Source organism: Thermobia domestica, chromosome 9, assembly GCF_964235325.1.
Source record: "Thermobia domestica chromosome 9, izTheDome1.hap1.1, whole genome shotgun sequence".
NCBI lineage: Eukaryota > Metazoa > Arthropoda > Insecta > Zygentoma > Lepismatidae > Thermobia > Thermobia domestica.
In genome coordinates this window covers 101500702-101528140 of record NC_137462.1, presented here as the reverse complement: position 1 = coordinate 101528140, position 27439 = coordinate 101500702, and the positions used below count along the sequence as shown (strand labels likewise).

The following is a 27439-nucleotide window of genomic DNA, read 5'->3' as shown; positions in this document are numbered from 1 at the left end:
GGCAATATGGCTTAACTCAATTGTCTTTTTTTTTTTAAAGCGTTTTTTCTGCATAAGGACTCAAACAATATAGTTCATATTTCACAAATAAATATTTCATTAGTAACCTGACACTATAACATAATTCACTTGTCCTAGAATGATCCACAAAATGGAGTTTACTCTTGTGGCGAGTTTTTTTTTTTTTTCGGGCGTTTTTCTTAAAAACATCTCAGTCCATTTTATTCATATTTCATTAATAACCCACAATACAAGTTAAATCATTTCTAATAATACACTCCTCAAGGGATAGTTTACTCTTGGGGGTGAGTATCTTTTTCAGGGGTTTTCCCCGAAAACATTAACGCGATTTTCTTCATATTTCATAAATACCTGTAATGTTGCGTAAATTCTAATAAAAATATCCACAAGAGTAAGTTTACTTTTGGGGGAGGTTTCTTCAGACTAAGTTTTCTGAACGCCTTCCCAAATACTTTTGTTCGTATTTTACAAGTAAATGTTTTCATTAATAATTCCAGCACAACGTGGTTTAGTTTAAAATATTAGAGTGAGAAAGTTTAGTGCGGAGGCTCGGACCTTCTGCTTTTTAACATCCTACGATTATGCATCGTGGTTAAGGGAGACAGTGATGATGAGATGGGTGATAATTGTGGAATGAATAAAGTGTGAGAAAATGGGAGAACCCATGCACATGGTATCCACATCAAGCCAAGTGAGCTTTGTGGTGGACAAACACTGCATGCGTAGGTTTTCTCGGAGTTCTCCTGTTTCCTCTCACTTTCTTCATTTCTCACCATCAACGTCTCCTTTAGCCTAGCATACTGTGAGACGTAAAACTTGAAGATTTCATTTCACTTCACAAAGTCTGTTTGACGCGAGCTGGGATTGAACCAAGAAAGTTGTTTGTGTTATTGAACTCGGGTTCGAAAACTGGGAAGTTAATTTGTGCTTGTAAGGTATTAATTTAACTATCTTCGCAATGCTTGTAATTATGAATGTAGTTTGTCAGTAGCTTGCGCCCTCTAAGTTGCGTTAAATGATGTAGCGTCTGGGCCTCCTTTATACACAAGAATGAAAGACAGACAAGGATTTTTCGGCGTATATATGTCTCAAAATGTATATATTCCTTGAAACCTCGAATTTAATTTTTCTTGACGATTACAAAACTCCTTTACCTTCCGGCATCGCTTGAAAGGAAATGCGTACAATATTTAAATATATATAAATATAATATAAAGTAAATATAGAAAGAACCTTTTAATCCAGAAATCTACTGAACATTTTAAAAAAAGTAGCTCTTTTCCTCTGTACACGGTACCACTAGTCTTTATTAATGATTATCTTTTATTTTCAGAAATCAGGGAGTATGCAGTAAAAATTGGTATTGACCCAGAGAACGAGCCTCATTTATTACATTTGGCGTGTGATGGATTGATGCAAGCATTGCCTCCTGGCTGGAGACCTTGGTGAGTAATTTTTTAAACCTAAAATATAAAGATTAAAAATAAATATACTTTGATTTCATTACATATAGCTTATTTTGCATAGTTGGAAAAATTAAAAATTAATGTCAGAAAAAAGTAAGAATTAACTTTAAAATTAATGCATTAAAATTAAAATTAAGAATTAGAGTTTTCACTATTATGTAATGAAAATCATCTTGAGTTTGAGAGTTAACGTAGAATTTAATTGATAAAAGTAAGGGCATGGGAAAATTATTAGTTTATTATCAATAGTTATTTTTCATACAAAACTCCTAATTAATAAAAATAAAATAAAAATGTCATGAAATTGAAAAAATATCAATGGAATTATGTGTTTTTAAAATATTTTTATGTATCTGTTTGTTCTACAAGGAACATATTTTTAAAATTATATGTATATACGTACTATATACATATCAAAGTCATACCATGTCAGCATTGTTGGAATTGAAATTTTCCCCAGCCCAAAACTCTTTTTTTTTTTTTTTTTTTTTTTTTTTTTTTTTTTTTTTTTTTTTTTGCAAACCCACATAAAAAACAATAAAATCACTATAAAAGCCCGAAAATACCGATCTCCAAAAATATACATCCAAACTTGGATTGAAATAATATTAACAAATAAAACACAGTTCTGACCAGAGCAGAATGAAATACATTAAAAACTATACTTACAATGTGTTACAGTTTCAACACTTTTTAATATATTTCATTCTGCTCTGGTCAGAACTGTGTTTTATTTGTTACTCTACTTATCCAGAGCCATGGAGTTTGTTCATTATAAAATAATATTAATGTGATTATAATTACTTTCTTCAATCATGTTTCTTAATACATCCTAGTTTCAGAATTGGCTTAAAATGTGTATTTATCAAGGGATCATCATCAAACCAGAATATCATGGGGTAAAAAAAAATATGGGAATCATGTATAACGAATTTTGATTGCGCTCGATTAAATTTGCTGTAACAGTATTCAAAACGAATTGTATCTAGTTTGTGATCACTTCGCGGGGAAACGGCTAAACCGTTTGAAATGAATTTTTAAATGTAGTTATCACATACTTCGAATTGAGCTTTTACAATACTAATTTGATTAAGATGCGTATTCTGAGGGGGAAGCAAAGGATCAAAATCTATGAGAAAATTTGAGTATATCACGATCCTGTCAAGTTTGAAAGATAAAACTTGGTATATGAACTCCTTATTAAAGATAAGTGGATTGTGTCTCAGCGTTTTTGAGGATTCTCGTTTTCAAGGAGGAAGGGCCCATTTACTATAGTTTCTTTCTTCACATTAAAAGCTATGTTGCCTGGTGTTTGTGATCGCATCTTATCATATGACTTTGATTAAAGAGCACATCCTAATGGAAATAGAGGAGGTTCAAAATTTCATACAAAAATACAGTATCTCATGAATCCATCAAATTTGGACGATGAAATTCGGTATATAAACTCGTCATTAAAGGGAACTTGTCTCTCCTCGTGTTTGAAAATTTCCGTTTTAAGGGAAGAAGAGCATTTTCTGTAATTTCTTTCTTCACATTTAAATCGACGTTACTTTTGTTTGATTGCGTCACGGGAAAACGCTTGAACAGTGCAAAATGAGTTTTTAAACATAATACCTACCCCTATCTAGGATTTTATCATGTAACTTTTCTTAAAAGGCGTATCCTAAGAGGAAAGGGAGTTCAAAATTTACGGCAAAAATATGAATAAAAGGCGTATTCATTGTTATGCATACCCTAAGAGGGAGAGGAGGCTTTAATATTTTCCATGAACCTAATTCTTCCAGAGGTTTCAGCTAAGTCTGGAATAAAAACCAATGCGACTACATTCCCCATCTTTTTGAAGTACATATTCGTGTATTAGCGCAAACAGATAATAAAATGTATCATTTAATTACATGTTTCTTTTTTTCTCTGTGTGCCAGTTAATTACAAATCAAGAACGCTTCACTTAAAGAAAGAAATTACTAAAGATATACCTCTATCTTCTCAACACTGACGGGAATCAGATCATACAACTCCCGAATTCCTCTTATTGCGTATCTGGTGGAGTATGTGACATATAAAGAATTATTGTATGGTACAAATGCCGTTTAATCGTAAGAAAGCAAATTGACAACTGGAAATGAGAATTGAAAAATAAATCCATTTAATAAAGCCGTTTTTTATTTCTTACTTCTGAACTTAAGGTACTATCTTAGTCTTTGCCTGACGTGTTTTGAATCTTCAGTAAGGCTGGATCAGGGATTTGAATCCTGAGTGATAGTTTTTTTTTTTTTTTTTTAATTCCTGTTCTATACACAACCTTTTTGTTATTCTTCAAAATTATCTACTTCGTACTCTATCTCTAGAAATCGTATAAGAGAGTGTCATCGATGCAAAGTGTATTTCACAAATGCATATGGGGCTTTACTGATTCCCTAGTACGACACTTTTTATTTTATTTTATTTATTTATTTATTAACTTTCAAGTTTAGTTCAGTGTTTCACAATTATGCACCGAGGCTAAGGGAGACGGAAATGATGAAATAGATGATAATGATGACATAACCAAAGTGGGAAGAAACGGGAGAACTCCGAAAAACCCATGCACATGGTGTCTGTCTACCACAAAACCCACTTGGCAAGAGGTGTGATCAAACCAGGAACCGACGCCAGGGTTGAGTCACTGTGGCCCCACAAGGGAATTGCATATAGTTTCATGGGTACAATAGAATATGAATGCTTAATTGGTATTTTAGAAATATGTTTTTAAATATATGTACCAATAAAACCCACTGGGCCAGGTTTTTCACAAGCCTGTACCAACTACATATGATAATATTCTCAATACTGGTGCTTGTACCGTTACAAATGCAATGAGTCCATGACAGACTTCAAGATGGAACCATTTTGGAGAAAGAAACCTTCATTAATCCACTTCTGTAGTGGGACCGCCAGTGAAGTGTTTGAAATAAGCCACGAGAAAATTCTTGTATAACATCATGTTACATGATTTTCGAGAGGAAAACAGCGTTTAATCTTTTAATCGTTAACATTTTTTTTAAAGATCATCAGTTAAAAATTAGTTCCAGCAAAGTTTAATTGATTAAATTAAAAACTAACATAATTTTTAATTAATTTTTTTATTCGTTACTTCTTCAACGGATTAATTACAAGACTGTTTATTTGGTAATAGGACTTTTCACTTTTTCTGAAATAGTCGCCATATTTAATCTTTCACATTTCTAATGGTGAAATGTAGGTATGAAATTTTTATACATCCGATTTTAACTCCTTTGATACTTTACGACAATGTAAAAAGAGCAGAGTAGTAGAGGTAGAAAATGAATATTTGAAATTTGAAATGCTACCTTATTAGAATTGTTAAACACACACATTTTCTTTAAATCAGATACATTCAAATATTCTACTTAATTTCCTCATTTTAAAAATGTAAGAAAGAAAAACTCGAATTTATGCACTTCAGAATAGATGAATAAATAAAATAAATATCTCGTTTGAAGTTTAAAGTAACATAGGTCAAGCCATAACTTTCAAAATAGAACGAAATTTAAAAAAAGTAGTTTCGCACAACGTCATTTCAGAATATGTAATAGAATGAAATGAAATCTTTGAGTTTTACGTCCCATGGTTATGCCGATTAGGCTAAAGGAGACGGTGATGATGAGAGATGAGTGAAATGGTGGAATGAAGAAAGTGGGAGGAAACGGGAGTTCCCCGAGAAAACCCACGAGCACGGTGTTTGTCCACCACAAGGTTCACTTGGCGGGGGCTGGGATCGAACCCGGGACCCCACGCACCAGAGGTGAACGCTCTACCACAGAGCCACCGCGCCCCCCTGTAATAGAATGAGTTAATATATTGGTTAAAATTACCTCTCCTCTCTGAGCCATGTTGTTTTTGTTGCATACTTGCCCATTTTCATAACGTTACGGAATGCGGTATATGATGCATTCTAGAACCTCATCCACTACACGATATTCAGCAGAGAAAAATTTATTCCTGTTGATTTGCTTCCATTAACTAGCCATAGTGGAATATGTACTGGCTGTCACATACATAATCCGCCTTGGGTACAATGATGCTCTTTCCCAATTCCATTTTTAATGGACTACGTTATTTTAAATAATTATATTTTTTTCAGATAATAAGTATTTTCAACTGCATGAGTTAATGAGTATTGCATAAAATAAGTTATAGGTGTGATGATATATACACATATATTTTCATTCTTAATATAGCTACGACGAAAACTTGAAACAATGGTACTATTTCAACTTCAAGACAGGCCAGTCACAGTGGGAGCATCCGTTAGATGACGTATACCGTAACCTTGTAAGGAAGAGTCGTTCGGAAAGTATTAGTTCTGTAGGTAAGTATTTTTTTTAAGATCAAAGTGAATAAATTATATTCAATTTGCACAAATTTATTATTCGTATGTGATCTGATTTTCAGTGCTATTTGTATTTACATATGGGCGTTAAGACAGTTTATCCTAGGGATAAGATCTCTCAGTTACTGTTCCCTCAGAAAAGAAATATATCCGTGATTAAGAAAGTTAGTTTGCAACTTTCGAACTCTAGACATTGTCTATATCCTAGTAATGTGTATATAACTAAGAATTCTTGTAATATAAATTTTTCACTGGATGAAGTGTTGAGAAACATATATACAGAATCCTAGAGTTAAAGTATGTGAGAAACGATTTCAATAGAGAAATACCATTCGCAAAAAGATTTAAGGCCCAATATATAAGGAAAATCCAATATGTAAGGAAAGTCATGTATAAATTTTAATAGTATTCCTAAGTAGTGATTTATCGGAAACAGATTAGTCGTTCGTCTTTGAAGGGAAGTTTCTGTATTTACTATGGAAAATATTAAGAGGGTACAACTACAGAAATTTATTAGAGATTATTCTTTACCACAGGTGATGAAGATTCCAAAACTTCCGCAAAGGAAGATTTAAAAAGTTTTGAAGAGCCACTTTCATCAGAGATGTTTCCCAAAACGTTGGAACCGTTACATAGTGTTGGTTTAGGAAGTGGCCTCCAGCAGCGAAGGTCTGGAGTGCAGTTGGTAAGTAAAAAATGTTTATGGAAGTGGGACAGTTGTTTCATCAAGAATTCATCTAAGTATCCTCTAGGTTTATTTACTTTTGAGTTTCATTTCTCACAATTGAAGACCTGAATTGCAAAACATCCCAAGTCCACTCGTTTTCGTCCTATTTTGCGTTTGTTTTTCATGTTAGGATCTATGTTTTAAGGGCTATTCACATGCATAATACGTAAGTCCAAACCAAAACTTAAAATAATAATAATAATAATATAATTTCAGCTAAACAGATTAGCACCCCAAGTATAATCTTCTTGTCTTTCTTCTAAAAACAAAAAAGTACTCCGGTGGATTTGGGATGTTCTGCAATTCAGGTCTTCAATTGTAGCCTTTAGGCTAAAGAAGACTACGCAGATGTATTATAATAATGAAATGAATGGTGTAGGGATAGTATATATATGACACCTATGCTCTGCGATAGACATGCTTTCTTTTAATTAACCGCCTAATACTTTAGACAGTTTGACAGTGCTAACTAATATCAAAGGATAGCTTTACAATAGACTGTTGAAGTGTTGTCATGGGAAAGAATTTAATCTGGAGGAAGACGCTGCTGACTCAAGACCGTGTTCTTTTAGTTGCACTTAGAGCGTGTTAAAAGAAAATTGAAATCAACGTGGAAAAAGGAGGTAAGTTGTTGTAACAATTACAATTACAATTTTACAATAAGTGTAATAGTAATTTATATATGTTATGCTAATCAAAACGTATACATTATGAAAGCAAATGTATAACAACCTTCGAATTGGATTAAATCTCTGAAATACGTGAGCACTCATTTCTTGCTTGCCAATTCAAACATATGCAACTTGCTATGCCAATTCAGTATCATCACCATCATATATATTCTGCCATTATCGCCAGGTTATTTGCCGCAACGCTGAAGCTTCCGTGCATACTAGGGTGGAGCGTTTTTCACTTTTGTCGGAAATTCGATGACGGCTAGTGCGGAAAAGGTGCCATTAGTAGCACCGACCTTACTGAATTGTTTTATATCTTTTTTAGACAACCCCTTACCCTGCCCCAACGGACTTAGGCAACACGCACAACACCAATGACAGAAAAGCTACTTGTGGTCGTTTTTAGGGTTACCTGATGGCTATAATACAATTATTTTATTAAAAGAAACTTGTAGCAATGCCAGTAAATAATTTTAAAATGTTTATGAGTCAAAATACAGCCATATTAGCTCAGTTGTTGGAATTAATGTCCAGATTTTGTTTGGAATGTCATGTTAACGATGATTATAGGCATAGCTCTTGATATAACACGATTTTCTTTGTGGAACTCTTCGCTTATTTTGTTATGTACGCAAAATAACCCAGAACTAACCACGGGGAGGTGGTTGCACATCGAGTTCCGCCCGCCCAATTACCCAGTAGGCATACTTTGACATTTGACCTTAGGTCACGTAGTTCTTCTTGGTCTCGAAGCGGGGCATTCTTGTTCTCGACTTCAGTTTGGCTCTAACGTAGATATCTCTTGCGTTCTGGCCGCACTTTTTCGACGCTGCCTCGGACACCAGTTTCACTGTGCGTTCCACAGCTTGACTATAGCAAGGGAATGTTGTTGTTAGAGTAGCTGAAGTTCGGATGTTTTCTTCAGGCTGCTGATCCGTTGTTTCGTGTGATTGGTGGCTCTGTTAGACATTTAGGCCAATTAATCATGTCGTAGTAATTTTCAGCTCTGAAGTTTAATTTCGGAACAATGAAGTCACGTGGGCGGCTTGATCTCGGAGTCTTCTGGCTGAGGCACTTTTTTATCCTTCTCCAGCCTAACGGTCGAATATGTGAATTTTCATCTGCTGCCATCGCCATCAGCAGGTTTTCATGATGAGCGTAGTATCCGTTTGTTTGTAGAACAGAATGAACTAGGTGTTGTAGATTTTCTGGCAGAAAACATGATAGCTTAACTATGGTAAACAGATGCATGGCGTCCATTTCGCACGAAGGATTTCGCCGCATTGAAAACCAGACGGGAGCTTATACTTTTAACAATGTACTGGCAAAGTAGACACAAACTTGAACTAGATTTATCAGTACTGATGTAGTGGCGAAGCATCCTAAGGCTAATGTAAGCCATCGTGAATGTGATAATGGTCCTGGTTTTCTGTTTGTTAGATCGGTAGTACACATTCCTGTAGCAACAGCAACAGGCTTACAAATTTCAAAGAGATAATTCTGGTCGCTGCTTAAACCATCTGTTTTTTCAATTTCAGACACCCATTCAACGGGAATGGGTGTAAAGGAGACGATCGGTGAAGGTTCACAATCCTTTAATTTCTTTTGCGATGGGGCCGGAAAAAGCGTTGGGTCCGGTCGTCCCACCATCTAATTCAGTAACCAGGTGTCGAAATGGCAACTCGTTTGTATGAAGAAGGCAAATGAGATGCTGCAGTTCCTTTCCTACGGATCTTTGTATCTGACTTATCACGCCGTTACCCATCTTGTGTTCGTGGCTTCACCATCGCTGCAGACTGCCTCAAGACTTGACACGTCGTACTGGTTCTTCTCTAAAAGCTCCAATATAGAGTCGGCAATATCCTTGCCAGAGCCTGACTTAGGTGTGGCATGACCCAAGTATTCTGAACCGGGCTCCGATAGAACTGTGATATGCTTTTCTGTAACCTCTCGTCTTCGTAGTTTGCCGTTAATTTTTTCTTGCACAAGAGTTGCATCATTTTTTCCGTCGAAGTAGATTCCTGTAATCGCCCGGCCTAGGTGAGCCTTTTCTTTCTGGATCTTCTCACCCAGTTTATCTTTTCCTCTTCGTACCTTAGATCTGTCAACAACAAGATTTTTGTCCTCTGGCGTTATGAGTCTCGCGTCCTGAAGTACGGCAGAAGCGATAAAAACAACCCAGTTCTAAACACTGAAGCTCCAGTTCTAAACACTGCCTCCGCTGCATTTTGAAGACAGATGCGCTTTAGGCTATGTTTTCTTCTGGGTCGCGCCTCGAAGTGAGATCCCAACGTGCTTCCCGATTCAACAGCTTCGCTGGATTCCCCTGACGACGTCAGTATCTTTGACCTGTGCCTATACCTAATCCCACTAGTTGATAGACTTACTTCAACACTTCCAGCATCTTTCTTGGTTGTCTGCCCCTTAAATCTGCTCACTTTACGGGAAAACATCTTTGACAGAGATTTGCTTGTTCGGACGTCAATGTTACCAATGCTCATTTTCCGTGATGTTCTCTGGTGCAAAAGAAACTTGAATTCTCGTTTTGGAATCTTGCGTGTCCTCTCACAGTTGCAATCTTCAGCGGTTTTACATTTGCAAGACGCATTATCAAAAAGAGACTTTTCCGCGTGTGCAACAAAACCTGCACGAAGTGTTGCTTCTTGTCCTTGTCGACTGAAATGTTTTTCCTTGGTGTGACACTTATTATAAAATGTTTTCAGCATGTCAAAAACTCTCTTTTCTGAAACGACAGGAATGCTTGCTTTACGCCAAATATGTACAACTCTTTGTCCAACTAGTTTACAAATGTCAGTTACTGGTAATTTAGTTACACTTTCGTCACCACTTCAACCACTTCGAAACCAATGATAATGTCGCATAACGTCAGCGTACGTGGGTAACTGCACTTCACTCATTTCACTTGGAGTGCCAAATAAGCCTCGTTTCACACTTTCCCACGTTGGTTTGCTATGAGGCTTTTTCTTCATCTTGCTTTCCATTGCTTCGGAACTTGGAAACCAAAGTATAAAAAATGTCTCTGAATCGTATCGCACTAAGAAGACTGTAACTTTAGGTACAATGCACAAACTCTCTGTCTTAACAGAAACAGTAGCGAACTAAAACCGTTAAAGCTTAAGCTGCAATAAACTGGCCTGTTGGATTGGTTGGCCGAAGTACGCAATATTTATACCACCGCCGAACTTTCGAGCGATAATATTCTAGAAACGTCGGCGTAGGTTCTGGAGCCAACGAGGCGAGCAGGAGGTCCGCGAATCTTCTGGACGGAGCCGGACGTTGCGACGACGCTCGAAGAGCGTGGCCAAAGTAAGCAGCCCTGAAGTTGTGTAGGCTGCCGCTATATGGCATTTACTGTCGGTGTACATAACAAGCGAAGAGTTGCCAAAAACAAATCGGGTTATATCAAGAGCTATGCCTATAATCATCGTTAACGTAGCATTCCAAACAAAATCTGGACATTAATTCCAACAACTGAGCTAATATGGCTGTACTTTGACTCATAAACATTTTAAAATTATTTACTGAAATTGCTACAAGTTCCTTTTAATAAAATAATTGTATTATAGCCATCAGGTAACTCTAAAAACGACCACAAGTAGCTTTTCTGTCATTGGTGTTGTGCGTGTTGCCTAACCAAACACTTAAAAATTTTAAGTCCGTTGGGGCAGGGTAAGGGGTTGTCCAAAAAAAAAATTAAAAATTCAGTAAGGTCAGTGCCACTGATGGCACCTTTTCCGCACTAGCCGTCATCGAATTTCCAAGAGAAGTGCAAAACGCTCCCCCCTAATGCACACTGTCTTCAAGTAACCTTTTTGTCTCCACTTACGAATTGTCTGTTCTAGTATCATCTGTCAGCTGTATCCTCTCGCTTCCTCCCTCTTTTTCCTGCTACCATACCTTCTAGCATGTCCGTCATAATTCCGTTCCTTCTCAGCCAATGTCCCAACCAGTTTCTCTTCTTCTTTTCAATTATATCTGATCTTTTCTACCTCACTATTTCTAACACATTCGTTTTTCGTTCGACCTAGCTAATTCTCTCCATTCTTTTCCAAACCAACATTTCGAAAGCAGCTAGGTACATATAGACTAAATAATATAAACGTCGTATTATTTCCTTGTTAAGACTTTTTTCGGTGAACTTTTGCTCTCAAAACTACACCCGATTAATAAGATACAGTACAAGAACAAAAACTAGTACTACATTCTACTAAGTGTTGATGTAAAGCAGAAAATCAGTTCTGTTTTATTATAATGTTAGCAGTCCTGCAAATAAGTTTAATGTTATTTTTCAATTTAAAATTACTCTCAGTTGACATAGTTCAGTGCGCAAGCAGTTACTCCCTGTTTGATAATAAACTGATTAAGAGTTGTAATGTGATAGTTAATATGACAATTGACAGAAAGTGACGTATGACCTAGAAATTGAAACTTGACAACTACTAGGCTATATATAAGTAGATGCCCTGTGATCGTACTACCTAACTGAAAGCTCAATTGAAAAAAGAAATCGGGTGGCACAGAAAAATAAGAAAGCAGTTCTGTTTTATTTAACATTGGCTGAGAAGGGACATTGGCTGAGAAGGAACGGAATTATGACGGACATGCTAGAAGGTATGGTAGCAGGAAAAAGAGGGAGGAAGCGAGAGGATACAGCTGACAGATGATACTAGAACAGACAATTCGTAAGTGGAGACAAAAAGGTTACTTGAAGACAGTGTGCATTAGGGGGGAGCGTTTTGCACTTCTCTTGGAAATTCGATGACGGCTAGTGCGGAAAAGGTGCCATCAGTGGCACTGACCTTACTGAATTTTTAATTTTTTTTTGGACAAATGTCTCTGAATCGTATCGCACTAAGAAGACTGTAACTTTAGGTACAATGCACAAACTCTCTGTCTTAACAGAAACAGTAGCGAACTAAAACCGTTAAAGCTTAAGCTGCAATAAACTGGCCTGTTGGATTGGTTGGCCGAAGTACGCAATATTTATACCACCGCCGAACTTTCGAGCGATAATATTCTAGAAACGTCGGCGTAGGTTCTGGAGCCAACGAGGCGAGCAGGAGGTCCGCGAATCTTCTGGACGGAGCCGGACGTTGCGACGACGCTCGAAGAGCGTGGCCAAAGTAAGCAGCCCTGAAGTTGTGTAGGCTGCCGCTATATGGCATTTACTGTCGGTGTACATAACAAGCGAAGAGTTGCCAAAAACACTCTTGTACTTCTAGTTGAGTAAATTAAATTATGTTTGGCCCTTACCCGCTTACGAATTCAATAGATTATTGTCTTCTGCTGTTTAGAAAATACATTATAGTTAAACTAAAGAACTTTTTTTTAGGTTACTGATTGATTTTCCATATTTTTTTCGAAAGTAATTAAAATATTGTTGATGTTCCATGATTTTTTTCGCAAGTAATTAAAAGATTGTTTCAGTTTAGCTGGAAAAGAAGAATTTGTTAACATAGTAAAGGTACATGAATTTCGAGCAGTATTTTCATATCCGAGAGTTCTAATTCTATTTGCAAGAGACTTTAAGGAAATGGAATTAAATTTCTATTACTGATTTTTTTCTTGTACAGTAGAATCTCTTTTTACAAAATGTTTTCTCAGACCTTTAGAATGGCTGAAGATTAATAGACTCATAATTATTATTATTATTGTTGGGGGGGGGGGGATCTTTGCGGTATTCTTGAAAGTGTGTAAAAGTAATGATGCAACAATCATAGGAGTGACGTTTTGCATAAAATAGTGGAATTATAACCATTTATAGATAAACTTTTCATTACTATCATCTTTTATTTTGAATTTATAGGCTCCTTTGAGAAATGCCCCAAAAGTAGGCTCTAATATAGCTCCAGTGCTAATCGAAGAACCACCATCTCCATCGCAAAGTCCTAAATCTGAGAGTAAGAAAGAGACGTTCCTTATTTCCAAAAAGTATCCTCAGGAAGGAAAGGAAACATTGACATTAACAGGTGAGTTTGGAGACAAACAAAAGGTTCTTTAGTTATTGTTTGTCGTTTTATTCATTTGAAAAAAGGGTTAGCTTCACCCCTCATATGACTTGAAAGGGTTAGCTTAGGCATTATCATATAATTTATGATATTTTATTGCTTATTAGTGAATAGTGACCGCTGTTCTTAAGGTCAGTATTATCTAACACGAACGTCTTAAATAATTCGAAAATTCATATCCAGTCATTATTCTACAGTTCCACAGAGTATGTAACGTATATATATTTAAAATTAGGTAAAAGAGATGTACGATACAAAAGCATGGGTAGTGCTTTAGAAAAGAAATTAGCGTGTAATGCATAACAGAATTTCTTGAAATAGGGTGTATGAGAATTCAAGAGTTTCGGTGTTACAAGGATGTTATTTTGTAATTGGACTTGACCAACTTTCTATTTTTCGGTGGCCAAACACCCTGCGTGGGGGTGTTTCAGAGAAGGGAAGTTTTGGGAAGGCCATTGCAGTGACTGCGTGTTGTAAGTGATCACATCGTTTTTAGCCAAGTGCATTGTATTGTAATAGAGTATCGTGTTCTGTAAACGTTAGGCGTAGGTTAAACTTACGTTTGATATCGAACATAGCATATTGATGATTTTACCTATAAATTATATGAACTCAACATTATCTAAAGTTTTCGCAAACAAAACAGAAAAGTATACAATGAAGACTGTGTACTTTTCCAGTGTTGTAATTGCTTAATCTGCAAGTGCAGTAAGAAGAAAGTCTCGTTATAAAATGAAAGTGTGTTATTACTATAGTATTCACCTTTGTTGGATTGAATCCTGGATTGAAGTCGGCTTAGAACTTGATTAAACCTGCTCACATCCTTATATCCGACTTTTCAAACTATAACTTTCAAGATTCCATATGTGTTAAACTCAAAGTTCAAATAAAATTATATCAAAGGAAATTCCATAAAACAACTGGAATAATATCAACAAAATATTTATGTAAATGTCATTGATGTATGTGGTTCAGCACAAGCTCTGGTATTTTAGAATTTTTTCCTACTTATTTTCGCCCCTCGCATACAAATAAGAGAAGTTTATTAATAAATGAAGATTTCTCAAAAACGTCTCTACAATTTTGTTCGTGGTGGTGTAATGATGTACAAAGAGTAAAAATGCACGACAGGACGGAGATTCGAATGCGGGTCTCCGTGTTATTATGCCGATGTGTTACGCTACCCAGTGTGTCCCCTTTTCTATTGTTGATGTCAGTGATCAGTCATTCACACCAAATGGATTGTACTATAGCTTATAACCTAGGATCCACATTACAGAACACCTCTGGCGGTTAAATTTATATTATATTTGATAAATTCAGGAAATAACTGATTATTATATCACCCTAATCACTCTGTTGGTGTGAATAGGAAACGAATTGGATTACGTAGTGCATCGACATAGTAAGCCGGAAACCCTGCTCAAATTTCTGTCCCGTCGGGCATTTTTCATTCTCTATACCTCATAATATTATTCTAAAACAAACCTTTGTAGAAGTTCAACTGTCAAGGGAAAACAATAGTTTGACTACTTTAGAGATTACATTTTGGAAGTTAAATTATTTCAGGTCAGTTATTTACATGTAGGAGATACCTTACTTACTAAATTACGCGTTTTGTGGTACATAAAATTTCCTACCCTATTCACATTTAAGTGCACCGGAGAAGATAACAGTGAGAAAGTGGTTCATATCGTAAACCACAATTAGAACATTGAACGTTATAAGGTTAATAAGTAAAGGTGTGCAACTGACACATATTGTACCATTAATAGGTAAAAAAAGGTGTTACTTACCTAATGTGAGGAAGTGTTCGTCCATTGTAAATTTGTAAGATCTTATAAAAATCCTGTAGAATACGAAGTACTGGTTCCACACTATTTCTGTGAATTCAGACAGAAGTAGAAAATGGAAGAATATACTTCGTATTTTCTACAGGAGTTTTATGAGATAGGTTCTTACAAATTTGTAATGGACAGGAATAAACTAAAAAAATGTAAGAGAAGGACGTTACACTTTCAAACTCGAAGAGTTTTGATTTATTGAAGACAATAGCAGTGGTCGAAATCGTTATATCATTAACATAATTGAATGCGCATTAAATCAATAAAATTCTTCTTCCTTTATTAAAACTACAAGGTTTGTTTAATTTTATTTTTACCCTTGTTTATTTTTACTGTATAATGTTTATATATATCCAGAAAGGACATTTTTTCCTCCTAAAAATGTAAAACGTAGAGAGTTGGTTTAGTTTAAAGGTTTATTTGATTCTTATAACCAGTTGCGCTTGATTGATAAAGTTAGTGCGATGGATCTGTACTATGCGTTTTTATAACTTTCGTTGGTTCAAGCTGACACCGTGAAAACATTTTTTAGGTGTACACACTCCTTTTATATATCTTGTATTTGTTCACTAAAATGAGATTGTGGTGATTCACCATGATCTCATGTGCGTGTTCGCGGGGTCAGGTGATAGAAAGATATCCTTATTGAATTTTTATAGGAACTCCCATTTCTTCTTACGTTATTCGACAGAAAATTTTATTCATTTATTCTTAGTAACCAACATTCACTTTATTTTAAAGGGCATGAACGAAGCACATTAAACTTCATTCATACATCAAAACTAAAGATCATTTCCCATTTTACATTTTTCTGTGCTATTATTAGTTTGTTAAGTTATAAGTATACGTTGGATGTTAAGAAAAAAATCGGTGCCAGAATATATTGGGAAAAGGAAAAAAAAATAATTTATATGTACCATATTCACTCACATTTCACTCTGTAAAACGAAAACAAAAATTTATAATAATAGGACTCGAACCTCCAATACTCTCTCACATTTTCAAGTAGTAGCCGAATGCGCACTTTCCTATTTATAAATTAAAAAAAGAAAAGTAAACGAAAGAGAGAAAGGAAAGGAGAAACACAAGTAATAAGCAATTTAATAATTTTACTGTTATCACTTCTACAAGATACATGTTTATCTGTTGTAACTTCAGACTTTCTCATCTATACAAAATAAATTTAGGCGTTTTCCTAAACATTCAAAGCTCTATTCAGAGTCGCTTTTTAGCGTTTTATTAAGCATTTGACCAACGTATGATGCCAACTTTCGTATTTAGGAACACGTTAGTGAAATTAGCAACGATTTATATCGAAAGAGGTCATCCACAACTTTTCAGCAGTGTTGTCCAAACACATTGGGAGAAATCAAGGTAAAAGAGAATAATTCTCTTACCGCGCTAAAAATGACTCTGCATAAGGCTCTCGATGTCTAGTAAAAGTGAATGTTTTTATTGTGTAGTACATCCTTTACTTTCATAGTAGTATGAGTGTGTTGTTATCATTTTCATAGGTGGGGGATCATTGTTCCTAAAGAAGCAGCCTTCGGATACATCTTTGACAGAAGAAAGCCCAGGCGATGAAACAGCTCCTCAGAAAGTTGAGATTGTTTCAAGTAGTGATGAGCCCCCTCCCAAAAGTATTCTTCGAGGAGGAAGGTCTCCATTGAAGCTGTATGATGTAGATCCTAGAGAAATGTCCTGTACGTAGTTGTTTTTCAGTGTTTTTCTGAACATTCTTTTCATCATAGCATACTTTAAAATGTTCACTAGATATGTTAATTAATACACATAAGAGGTAGCTCTTGAAGGAAATCATATTAGAAAAAAAAAGCTTCTATCGCCTTAAACGAAAGGAGGAAGACTCACGTAATGTGCTAATTCTTGTATACATTTATTTATGTATTTATTTGTATGTATGTATATATTATTGTATGTACTGTATGTGTGTATTGTATGTAGGTATTTTGGAATACTGATCTCAAAGAGGATTGTAAGTACGAAGGAACCCGAAACATTTTCATGTATAGTAAAACGAATAGAAGGAATTCAGAGTAGCATTACATTTACCTTTTAGCTCATGGATGTGAAAATTTTTGCTCCTTAACATAGGTAATATATCTAAATAGTTTCAGTTATAACCCCTTTGAGAACAATAGCAGCAAAAACTAATCTTACGTAAAGTTCTAAGTTCCATGTGTATATTTTTTCATCAAATGTTTTCGAATTCTGTCAGTGGCGACTCTTGATGGTACCTCATTGGTAAAAAAAGATAAATAAATTTTATCGCTATAAGCTAAGGGAAGAAAATTTACCTAATGCACTAATTCTTGTAAACATCTTCCTGAAGTTGCATGAAGCTTTCCTCCCTTAGTTTGTAGTAATAAAATGTATCTTTCTATCGATGTGACTTCCCTTAAGAGCCGCACTAAATTCTATGTTCTTTACAAGTGGGTGATTAATGAAGGTTTGGATTGAGAAAAGAAGGTGAAGTCTTGGAATCACACATTGAAAGACAGGGGCGGACTGGCCCACCCTGCTACCCTGCAAATGCAGGGTGGGCCCCCCAAACAGGTGGGCCCCCTTCATCAATTTTAAAAAGATGTGCTCAATTAAACCTACCAGCATCAAAAATATGGCAGGGTAACTCTCGCAAACTTGTGTTTTGCATAAAAAAGACGTAAAGTTAAACTTTCATGAACAGACCTTATTCTTCTTCACGTTTATCGACTTGAAAAGGTTCCGTCTATGAGACAATCAGGCCCTAAAACATTGCGGGGTTTGTGATACAGCAGCTGTTAAAAACGAACACGTTAACTACTACATGTTTTAATATAAGAAACACAGTAGATTTCAGGCTGTTATTGGATTTGGATACCATTGCCTACTCCGGTCCTTTTACAAGCCAGCGAGTGGCGATGTTTTAAAGAAACAATAGTTTCGTAGATATTGTTATTGCGGAAAGTGGAGGTGGAACCGGAAAGCTTCTTTTTTCAGTGCGGTAAAGCGAAAAGAAATTAGTCGCCACTATCAACGATTGTTTTATACAAACCTCAAACAATTATCTGAAAAAATCCGCAGTATTTGCAAAAATCTGGTTTGGATTATTTAACGGCTACAAAAATGATTTGTACGTTACAATCAGACTTAAAGCAAAAGCGGAACGTGTTTTGTTCTATTGAAACTAAAGCTATGAAGTTTGCAAAGGACTTGAAAAGACAATTGATGGATGCAGGATGTTGCAGTTGAAACTTCTCTCCTTGCAAAGAGAATACCAGTAGCAACTCTTGAAGCAGACGATCTTTCCCATGATGAGGCAAGAATTTTAGATTCTCCAACAAAAATGTTTCAGATAAATGTTTTCAATGTTATTTTCGATACTGCAATTGAGCAATTACATTCTCGGTTTATCTGCAATGAGTCTCATGAAGGACATTGCATGGCTGGATCGTACCCGTTTCCGTGAGATAAGTACTTTAGAAGAACCAGTGCTTAAAGTGAGCCGGTATGGGCCGGTTATGCATCCGAAAGTTTGAAAATCGACCGGTATGGCATACCGGTAAAAATAACTGATTTAAATTGTAATTTGCCGATAAAAAAAAAATTACACAAACATGTACGACGTTAGCATTGAGTCAACAAATATGTTTGTACTATTAACGCTTTCGATGCTGCCACTTCGAAAGAAATAACAGTTGTGCATCACCCTGTTCAATGGTAGAATTTGTGCTCTTGATTCAATTCAACATTTGTACGAGGATTCCCCCTCCCCCCTTCAAAAAATTCTGACTACTGTGTCTCCAGCCTAAAATATTTTACCTGAATCCGTCCCTGGTATTGACAGGACTCTTTTTTTTTTAAAAAAAATCAAAATTATTCTTTTCACATTGTCTGGACTTCTGTATTTACAATCATAAGAAAATTAATGTTGTTCACGAGACGAAACGAGACCAAAAGAAGCTTTTGAAAATGGAAATGAAATTGGAAAGAATTATTAAATACTAGATATTAGAGACGAAATGAGGTTGCCTACAAGACTAAAAAGAACATGGGCATATAGGCTATGCGTTTTCTTGTTTTCATCCACTTAAAATCCGCGTTGGATTACTATGTTATTGTAAATACGATGTATAAGTAAACGTACTATCCTGTTCTACACATTTAGTTCGCCGCAAAAACTTAGGAAAGCAAAATCATTTTATGAATTTTGATTTCTGTTAGGATGGTGATAGTGGGGAGTAAAATTATTTATATATGATATTAGTCCACTCTCTCTCTCGCTTTTTCACTTCAAAATGGTGCACAAGTGTCAGGAGTATTGGTGCTCTTTAGGTTTCTGTCAAAATTATTACTCTAAGTAGTCATATTTGTTCCATACCGTCACCTCATCTGATGTCACTTTAAGCACTGAGAAGAACTACCTGATTCAGCTCTCAATACTCTACCACATTATTGCAAAGTGGAAAGAGAACAAATTAAAGAGGAACTGCTCCAATTTGCTCGTCATTATAGGGACTATAATCCACCAATATGTAAAAAGCAGGATATTTTAAGAAATGAGCATGGCAGCGAGCAATATGCTCATAGTAGTGAAAAAGAGGAAAATGAAGAAGAGAAAGATAATGAAACTGAGAGTGAGGAGGAAGATGAATGGAAATGCAAACCTGCAAGACAGTGTAAAGTGTGTCTAGTTTGTGCACTGGACCTGCTTCACGAATTAAATCTTTATGGTCCATTTTATCCATCGTTATATAAAGCGTATAAGTATGTTCGAACTCTATAGTGTACCCAAGTATCATGTGAAAGAATTTTCTCGATTATGAAAGTGATCAAAAATCGGTTACGTTCATCGCTTGGACAAGATTTGTTGGAAGACTTTATTCTTTTATACATAGAAAGATCATATACGTTTGATTACGACAAAGTGATTGACGATCTTGTATCTAGCTCCAAAGAATTAGGTAGATATTTGAAATTGTGAGTGTAACTGGGGCATAATGAAGATATTAATACTAGGATACATTTCTGGCATTCATATTAATATTATATAATATTGGGTTACTGTATGCAATTCAGTAAAAAATTTCAACCAATTTGATATTAGAACTGATTTATGAGGAAAGAAACTTACATTATTTCTGTCAGTGCTTTAATTATTTAGTGTTTCAAAGTTGACTTGAGATTAGTTTTTACTTATTGCACATGTATATATTTTGGGTTTTCTAAAACATGACACTCATTTGTTTAAATAAATGGTTTAAATTCATTACTAAAAAACAGTAGCACTATATAAATAACTGAAAGCACCAATTCCGGTATTGTGTGTGTTTACAATAAAAAATGATAATGCCAATTACACACTGTATAAGTTACAAATAAAATGTCCCTACTTCAGATTTTTTGTAATTAATGTTTTGCTTTTGTATGAATATATGGGATACTATTTATGGGTTCGAAGATGGACTTTTATATGTAATACATATGAAGAATGCCAAGTACATTTTTTACATTTTTATACAGTGGGCCCTCATTTCAATTTAGCAGGGTGGGCCCTATGGTTGCCAGTCCGCCCCTGTTGAAAGAAACATGTGGATTACATATATATATATATAAAGGAATGACATAGAAAGTGGAAGCTTAAAATTCGATTTTAAAAAATGTTCAATTTTTATTATTAAAATTACAGCCATTTATATACACAAATTATATCACGATGATTATTCAATGAAATTTATAAATTTATATCAGGATGAGCTTTTTTAGTGAGAGATATTTCGGCGAAAAAAAAAAAAAAAAAAAACAAGACTTGACACCACAGTTTGTATAGAAGAGATGGAAAAATATAATCTGACGTATTAAATCGCTGGTTTCACAGTTCAAGAAAATCGTAAAATTTATATTAATGTAATGCTACAGAAGCAGGAAACAAGGACTTCGATAAATATATATATATCTCAGATATTCATTTTAATGTTTATGGCTTTTTCCTTACTACAATAAACCTGAAACTCACTAAATACTAATTTATTTCTAGTTATAGTGTCGGAAGAAGTTTGTAGTGAAAATTCAGCAGATTTGACTCTCACATTCTAAATTATATTAATTCTTAAAATTCAATTTCTTATTTACCTTTTTTTTTTTTTTTTTTTTTTTTTAAATTACAAATCGTAATATCAAGATAATCAACTGAAATATAAGAAGAGTTGTTAAACAACGGACGTGCAAAGTTTTTGTTTTACGACTACTTACTTCAGAAAATAATATTCTGAAATCAGATATTTGCTTCAGACAGTAAGCTAATATACGAATCTTTATAGACTAAAGTAATCTTCTTACTTCAAATGCTATTTCCTGAACTCGAAGTGCAAGGATTATTGAAGAATTAGAATTTGAAGTAAATGAGATGTCAGATGTTTGGTTGTATAATGAAGCTGTCTTTTATTACAGCTGAGGAGAAACAGATGTGGAGGAAACAAGAATTGGAAGAAGAGAGGAAAAGTGTTCGATTTCATTTGGAAGACGAAGTGAAAATTAAATTCCATGTCTCCGATGAGGTAAGTAATTGGGTGCCTAATCTATGTGTGCTTAAATATATTAATTTCAGTTTAGATGATCTGTCAGTGTTGATTATTGTGTCAGAGCTAAATCTTCTAACTATCGCTGTGGGATTTTAAAGCTTCAAACTCAAAGCTGTTAGTGTAAACAAAAGCTGAGAAATTCAGTGCTGGTTTAAATTGACCAAGAAAAAATTAAAATACGGCGGTAGACATTCTCTTCTGTGGGATATCTGCAGATTAATAACTGTAAAAATGTGTTATTCATCTAAACGTGAGTGTAACGTTGTGAAAAGTACAACTCATTCTAATTATTACTCAAAATTAAATGAGCACTCGTTATTGTTATTTTCGTTCACTCATATGAAATATAGAAACCGTCTGTCACATTTTTCTTAACTGAATGATATGAATAATGTACAGTGCTAATGTATTTATTCCAGCAAAAATATTTTCGAGTCTTCGTTGCTTTCATTCTCAGAGAAGTTATTGTTTGATAGTATTAAAGTACAAGTTGTGTTTCGGTTATTTAGTTTCGATGGTATTTTTATAGTACAATTGATCCAAGATTACATCGCATTTAAATGCATAGATGGTAGGACACGTGCTTCTACGAAATGTTCATATGTTCCGGAAGCTTATATCAGTTAAACTAACTTAGAAAGTTCATATTGAAATTCATATTGATTCATAAGTGCCCTTAGGGTCAATAATCGTCGTTGGAATAACCAATAGGCGTATGTCAAAATTTGCGTTTTGACGTTAAACCGGTGCCTTACGGTCTACCGATCGCCGTAAGAATCACGGCGGGAGAATACAGTTGCTCCGTTCCCTGGTTCGATCTCAAGCCAGTTGAGTTCGCGATGGACAACATTCATTGTCCGTGGATTTCCTTAGGTTCTCCAGTTTTCTCCCATATTTTCATTCCGCCAATTTTTCCATTATTATTCACTTTCATTAGTCATCCATCTCCTTTACCTTAAAGGCTCTAAACGTGGGATGTAAAACTGAAAGATATTGAAGGTATAATTGTGTGCAGTAGTTCATTGTAATAATGGTACTGACTTGTTAGAAAATTTCAGTGTCACAATATAGTAGGTTGAGTGGAACATTATCAGTGATTTGAGGCACATAGAAGAAAAGTGTATTCAATCAATTTAGTTTTGTTGCAATACGGTTTTCATTTGCTTTTTGGTTAGCTACTAACGTCATCTGTTCATAATCGTTGTAAATGTAGTGTTCCATATAATGATGTGTCACTTTAATTTTTGTTACTTGGTAAGATTGAAAAGGTGTTCCACTGATATATGCATGAAAAACTCATTGAGAACGTTATTTTCAATACAGAAAGATAAAAGTAATGCATTTTTGTTTTGTTTAGGATCTTTAAAAAATGACAAAACTCTTTTAATGATAACAGATGGCTTATTTGAATTACCATTGTACAGCCTCTCACTGATAGTGAAGTAGTGAAATTAAGAGTTTTTATGTTTGTTTCGAGGGTTTTTTATTTGAAATGTTGTACAGGGTGTTCGGGCGAAGGACAGTTGCTGGTGAAGGAAACAACCGAGAATATTTGAGTTGACGCGAAATATATTGAAAACATGGAAAAGTGATATAAAGATGACAACAATGAAATGAAAAATCACTCTTTAAAGCCACCATCAATAGCCATAACTGCCTCGAGGAGCTCGGAATTTTGACATGTGCGGTCTCCCGATGGAGAGGCTCAGACGCCGCCCGAATCCTTTCTATCCTGGTGTTTGAGACAGTGCGGTTGATTACTTGATCAACTATACGCCATTATAATAATCCTTATTATAGCAATCAGAGGGGTTGGGGACCACAAGTTAACACTGATGAAATTGTAAAAAATTTGTAACTGTCATTTCCGAGTGTTCCTACCGGTATAACAAAGAGCTGAATCTTGCTGCCACACGTAGGGTCTTCCAGCAATCATCCCCATTCAGAGCTTGTCACGATGTTCAACAACACACACCATTTGAATTGAGCCTGAGCTCCTATTCAAAAGTGCGTGCTAACATCACATTACCCTTACTGGAGATGCATCCAAACACCATAAAATTTGGGAAGATTCAGTATACATGACACGAAGAACGTCTGATGGATTGTAGGCAATCTATCTGTTGTTCCTGGGATTGCGTACCTAGCCCTGACAAAAGCATTTTTCATCAGAGAGGAATCACATTATTCCTGGTTTGTCAAGAAGTTATTATTAATGAATTTATTTGCCCTGATTAGCTGACAGAATTGACTTTATGTCTTTTGTAGAGATAATAGCGGAGGTCGTTGTCCACAGTTACCGGTAGCTTTATTTGGACGCTACAACATCCCTTTCCGGCACTAAAACTTGCATTCCCTTCCCTCGAACATCCATCACCCCTCTCTGGAAGTTTTAGATAAGTTGTGCGTTCTGCGACAATTGGAAGTCGTTTATACCAGCCACGTCTTCGTAATCTCCGTTACACCCCTTCGCTTCACGTCGTATCCCGTTTACAGTGTTCACGCAGCATTGAGCAGCTGTATTGATTGCTTAGTTCGAATGTCCGGTACGAATCATCATGATGCATGTAACACTCTTCCAACATTCCGATTGTTTTTACACGTTCATTGCAGTTCCTTTTGACATCACAGATGTATCTGAAATGAAAGAGTAAAAACAAATTTAGACTCTGGCAAATACATCACGATACTACATATTTTTGATGAAAATTATCCCGATCATCCTGTGATGTCCTAAAACATAGTTGAAATTCATAATTGTTTCTTTCCTTTGTTATCTAAAGGAAGAAAATGAAGAGGAGGAGGAGGAAGATGAAAATGAAAAGCAGGAAGAAGAAGATTGGAACTCTGACGAGGAAGATCCAGAAGAGGAAAAGCTGATATCCTCAAATTCAGGTATTAAAGGAGAAATATTGTAAATTGAAGAGAAAATTACAGTCTACTTCAGATTTTAGATTTTTTCTGGGGGGTTGCATTAATTTGCGTATTTGGGCCCCCTATAAAAGTTGTTTTTCTAATTCTTGGGCCCCTCTTTCCAAATTCTTGGGCCCCCTCTTTCCATCTTTATTCTACTCTTTATGATCCCGCGGAGCCTGTGGGCCCTCCCGTTCGGCAAAATCTGCGGGACCGTTAGTTACTCCCCAGGGCCCGTTCCATACATGACAAATTAATTAAGGAAACCATATTGACAAACCTCAAAGCCATACGAATAAATATTATTTCTAGAGCTCCTAATAGTAGACATTTTTTTACTGAAATGGACCCACGACTCGTTTTTGTTTTATTTGCCTTTGTGTGCTGTTTTGTTTATGTAATGTAGTGAACCTATTTGATGCTTCATTTATAATTTCATGTTCATATCGTATATGGAGTAAGAAAATTTTGTCTTAAAATGGGCCCCCTCGAACGGCAAGGAGCTTCCTTGGGGGGCAGTTGCCCCCCTGCCCTCCACAAGTTACGACCCTGGTCTACTTTGCGAAGAGCTTCCTAACTTAGTTTCACACATAGCCTAGGGTTAAAAGAGAACGTTTACACAAAGTTTCCAGTTTTTGGAAACAATGGTTTAGAAAATGTAGTAAAGAATGAGTCAATGGATTTTATTATTTATTTATTTATTTATTATTTTTATAGACAAATAATTTCAGTGTATAACAGATGTGAATAAAATGCGAAAGAAATTTACAGCTAACATCTCTATGATCATTTTCGCAATAAATTCTAACCTCTTCCTCCATAGTTTCAAGGAACTGGAGAAAATAGTGAATCTAACCGTATTGCTCCTTTTTGTTTAATCACAGTGAGATAATTTCAAGAACTTTTGCAATTCTCTTCCTCATTCACGATGCACATTGAAATTCATAATTATATTAATCCATATAAATGTACAGTAAATATAACAACACCTAAAAAAAAAAAAAAAAAAAAAAAAATACTTAAAAGCACTCAATTTTCTATTTTTTGTCTCGAAACATAAATGCAGCAAATTAGATAGATACAACTGTAAAAAAAAAAAAAAAAAAAAAAAAAAAATCACAACAAAGCTGATCACCTACCAAATACAAACAAGTCAGTGTAGTTCCTCGACTTCCCCAGAAGCAGTTGTTCTTAAGGGCAAACCCTTGAGCATTTGTATTTTTGGGACATAAGAAAGGCGTGTGTATATACTAATGAATAGTATAGGATACATAACACATAAATGTTCAAACTCAGCTCTTTATCTCTTACAGTCTTTTTTTATATCAGGGTATAATGAGGAGAAACTGCAAAAAAAGTAAAAGCAGCTTTCATAAATATTCTACAGTAACAACAAAAAATTATACGGTGGTGTATTCTGTTTCAAAAAAAAAAAAAATAAAAAAAAAGTTATGTAATAAATCAAGGTTTTTAAGAGGAAATAGATGCTGACGAAGGTTACAGCAATAACCGATATTATACGCTAGGATAAAAAAAAAAAAAAAAAAAAAAAAAAAAGGATGCAAAAGATACATACTGAGGTGAGTTTGAACATTCATTTAAGGGATAATATATTTCTTAGTGAATTAAATGTAATAATAATGAAAAATACAGATGACTATCTTTACTATGGACAATTCAAATTTTTATACAAATACAGTGAAACCTGTCTGTTGGCCATCATTGGTTCCATTGAAAAGTGGCAACTTACAGAAAATAAATGTGCTTGGTGTATTTTTAAAATAGGGTTTCTAGTATTGCTTGATTGAAAAATTTTAATAAGCAATGGCACGTCAGCTACTTTTAAATAATTGAGTTTAACGTCCCTTTCAGCAGCGAGGCTATATGAGTACTTATAAATAATGTATATTAAGTAATCATAACAATATAAAGTACTAGAAAAAATACTACAGTATGTTTGATAGACACAATTTATTCAACTTTCTATGTTTTGAATCCATTATGAATTCATGAATCCAACACGGCTCCTTCCACTGAACACACACACCGAAATCGGATTCGCTCTTTTGCTGTCTGTAGAGTAAGAAAGTTTCATCTGAACTGACTAAACGGTGGCAAGTATTTTCTGTAGATACCTTTCGAAAAAAAAGGAAATCAGTTATTAATAACGAATTTATTTATGATAGTTCATTCTAGAGGAGTTTCTTTTATTCTTTTTTGGCATATATGCACATTCTAATTTTGTAGTTAACTACCTCTTGTTAATGAGCTACAAGTGTTTCCCTCGGAGCAAAAACCTCCGCTACCTTTCGACAAGATGTCAGGTGCCAATAGTTAACAATTGAGATGGTTAGCTTTAACCGTGAGAATTTTCCGGAATTACTTAAGCTACCCACTGTTAAAAGAAGAGGATATAGGTAAGGTTTTTACCAAAACAGACAGGGTAAACAAATACGTGCAACTATTTCCTGAATACCTGTACGTCCTTTTTCTTCCTTCACCACCTCTTTATCAGCGTATTGTTCTGGCCATTGACCTCCAAGAACAAGTCGTGGAAAGCCATACTTCTTTATCTCCAGTCACAAATACAAAACATCTGCCTCTCATATGGAAATACGAAAGAGTTAAGAAAAATAACAAAACGATGTTTTGCATGGCCAAGATACGCAGGTAAATTTATCATTATCATCAATGATAAACGTTGCTTCAGTGTGGCCAACTTCCAAGATAGACAGGTGGCCAACTTACAGAGTAATATGTAACGAATGTTTTATGGGAAAATGCAGGTTCA

The 27439-nt window shown here is 35.1% G+C and overlaps 1 protein-coding gene across 2 annotated transcripts in view; it reads left to right on the top strand.

The window, feature by feature from the left end:
- The window catches only part of Cep164 (centrosomal protein 164), a 185226-nt gene that overhangs the window by 85700 nt on the left and 72087 nt on the right, over nucleotides 1-27439 (top strand). For both annotated transcript variants that reach the window (XM_081771615.1, XM_081771614.1), the window contains exons 2-8: nucleotides 1355-1466; nucleotides 5732-5862; nucleotides 6420-6568; nucleotides 13112-13274; nucleotides 16672-16860; nucleotides 21605-21711; nucleotides 24519-24630. In XM_081771615.1, coding sequence (XP_081627741.1) covers nucleotides 1355-1466; nucleotides 5732-5862; nucleotides 6420-6568; nucleotides 13112-13274; nucleotides 16672-16860; nucleotides 21605-21711; nucleotides 24519-24630 — 963 coding nt within the window. The remainder of the gene's footprint in view (nucleotides 1-1354; nucleotides 1467-5731; nucleotides 5863-6419; nucleotides 6569-13111; nucleotides 13275-16671; nucleotides 16861-21604; nucleotides 21712-24518; nucleotides 24631-27439) is intronic.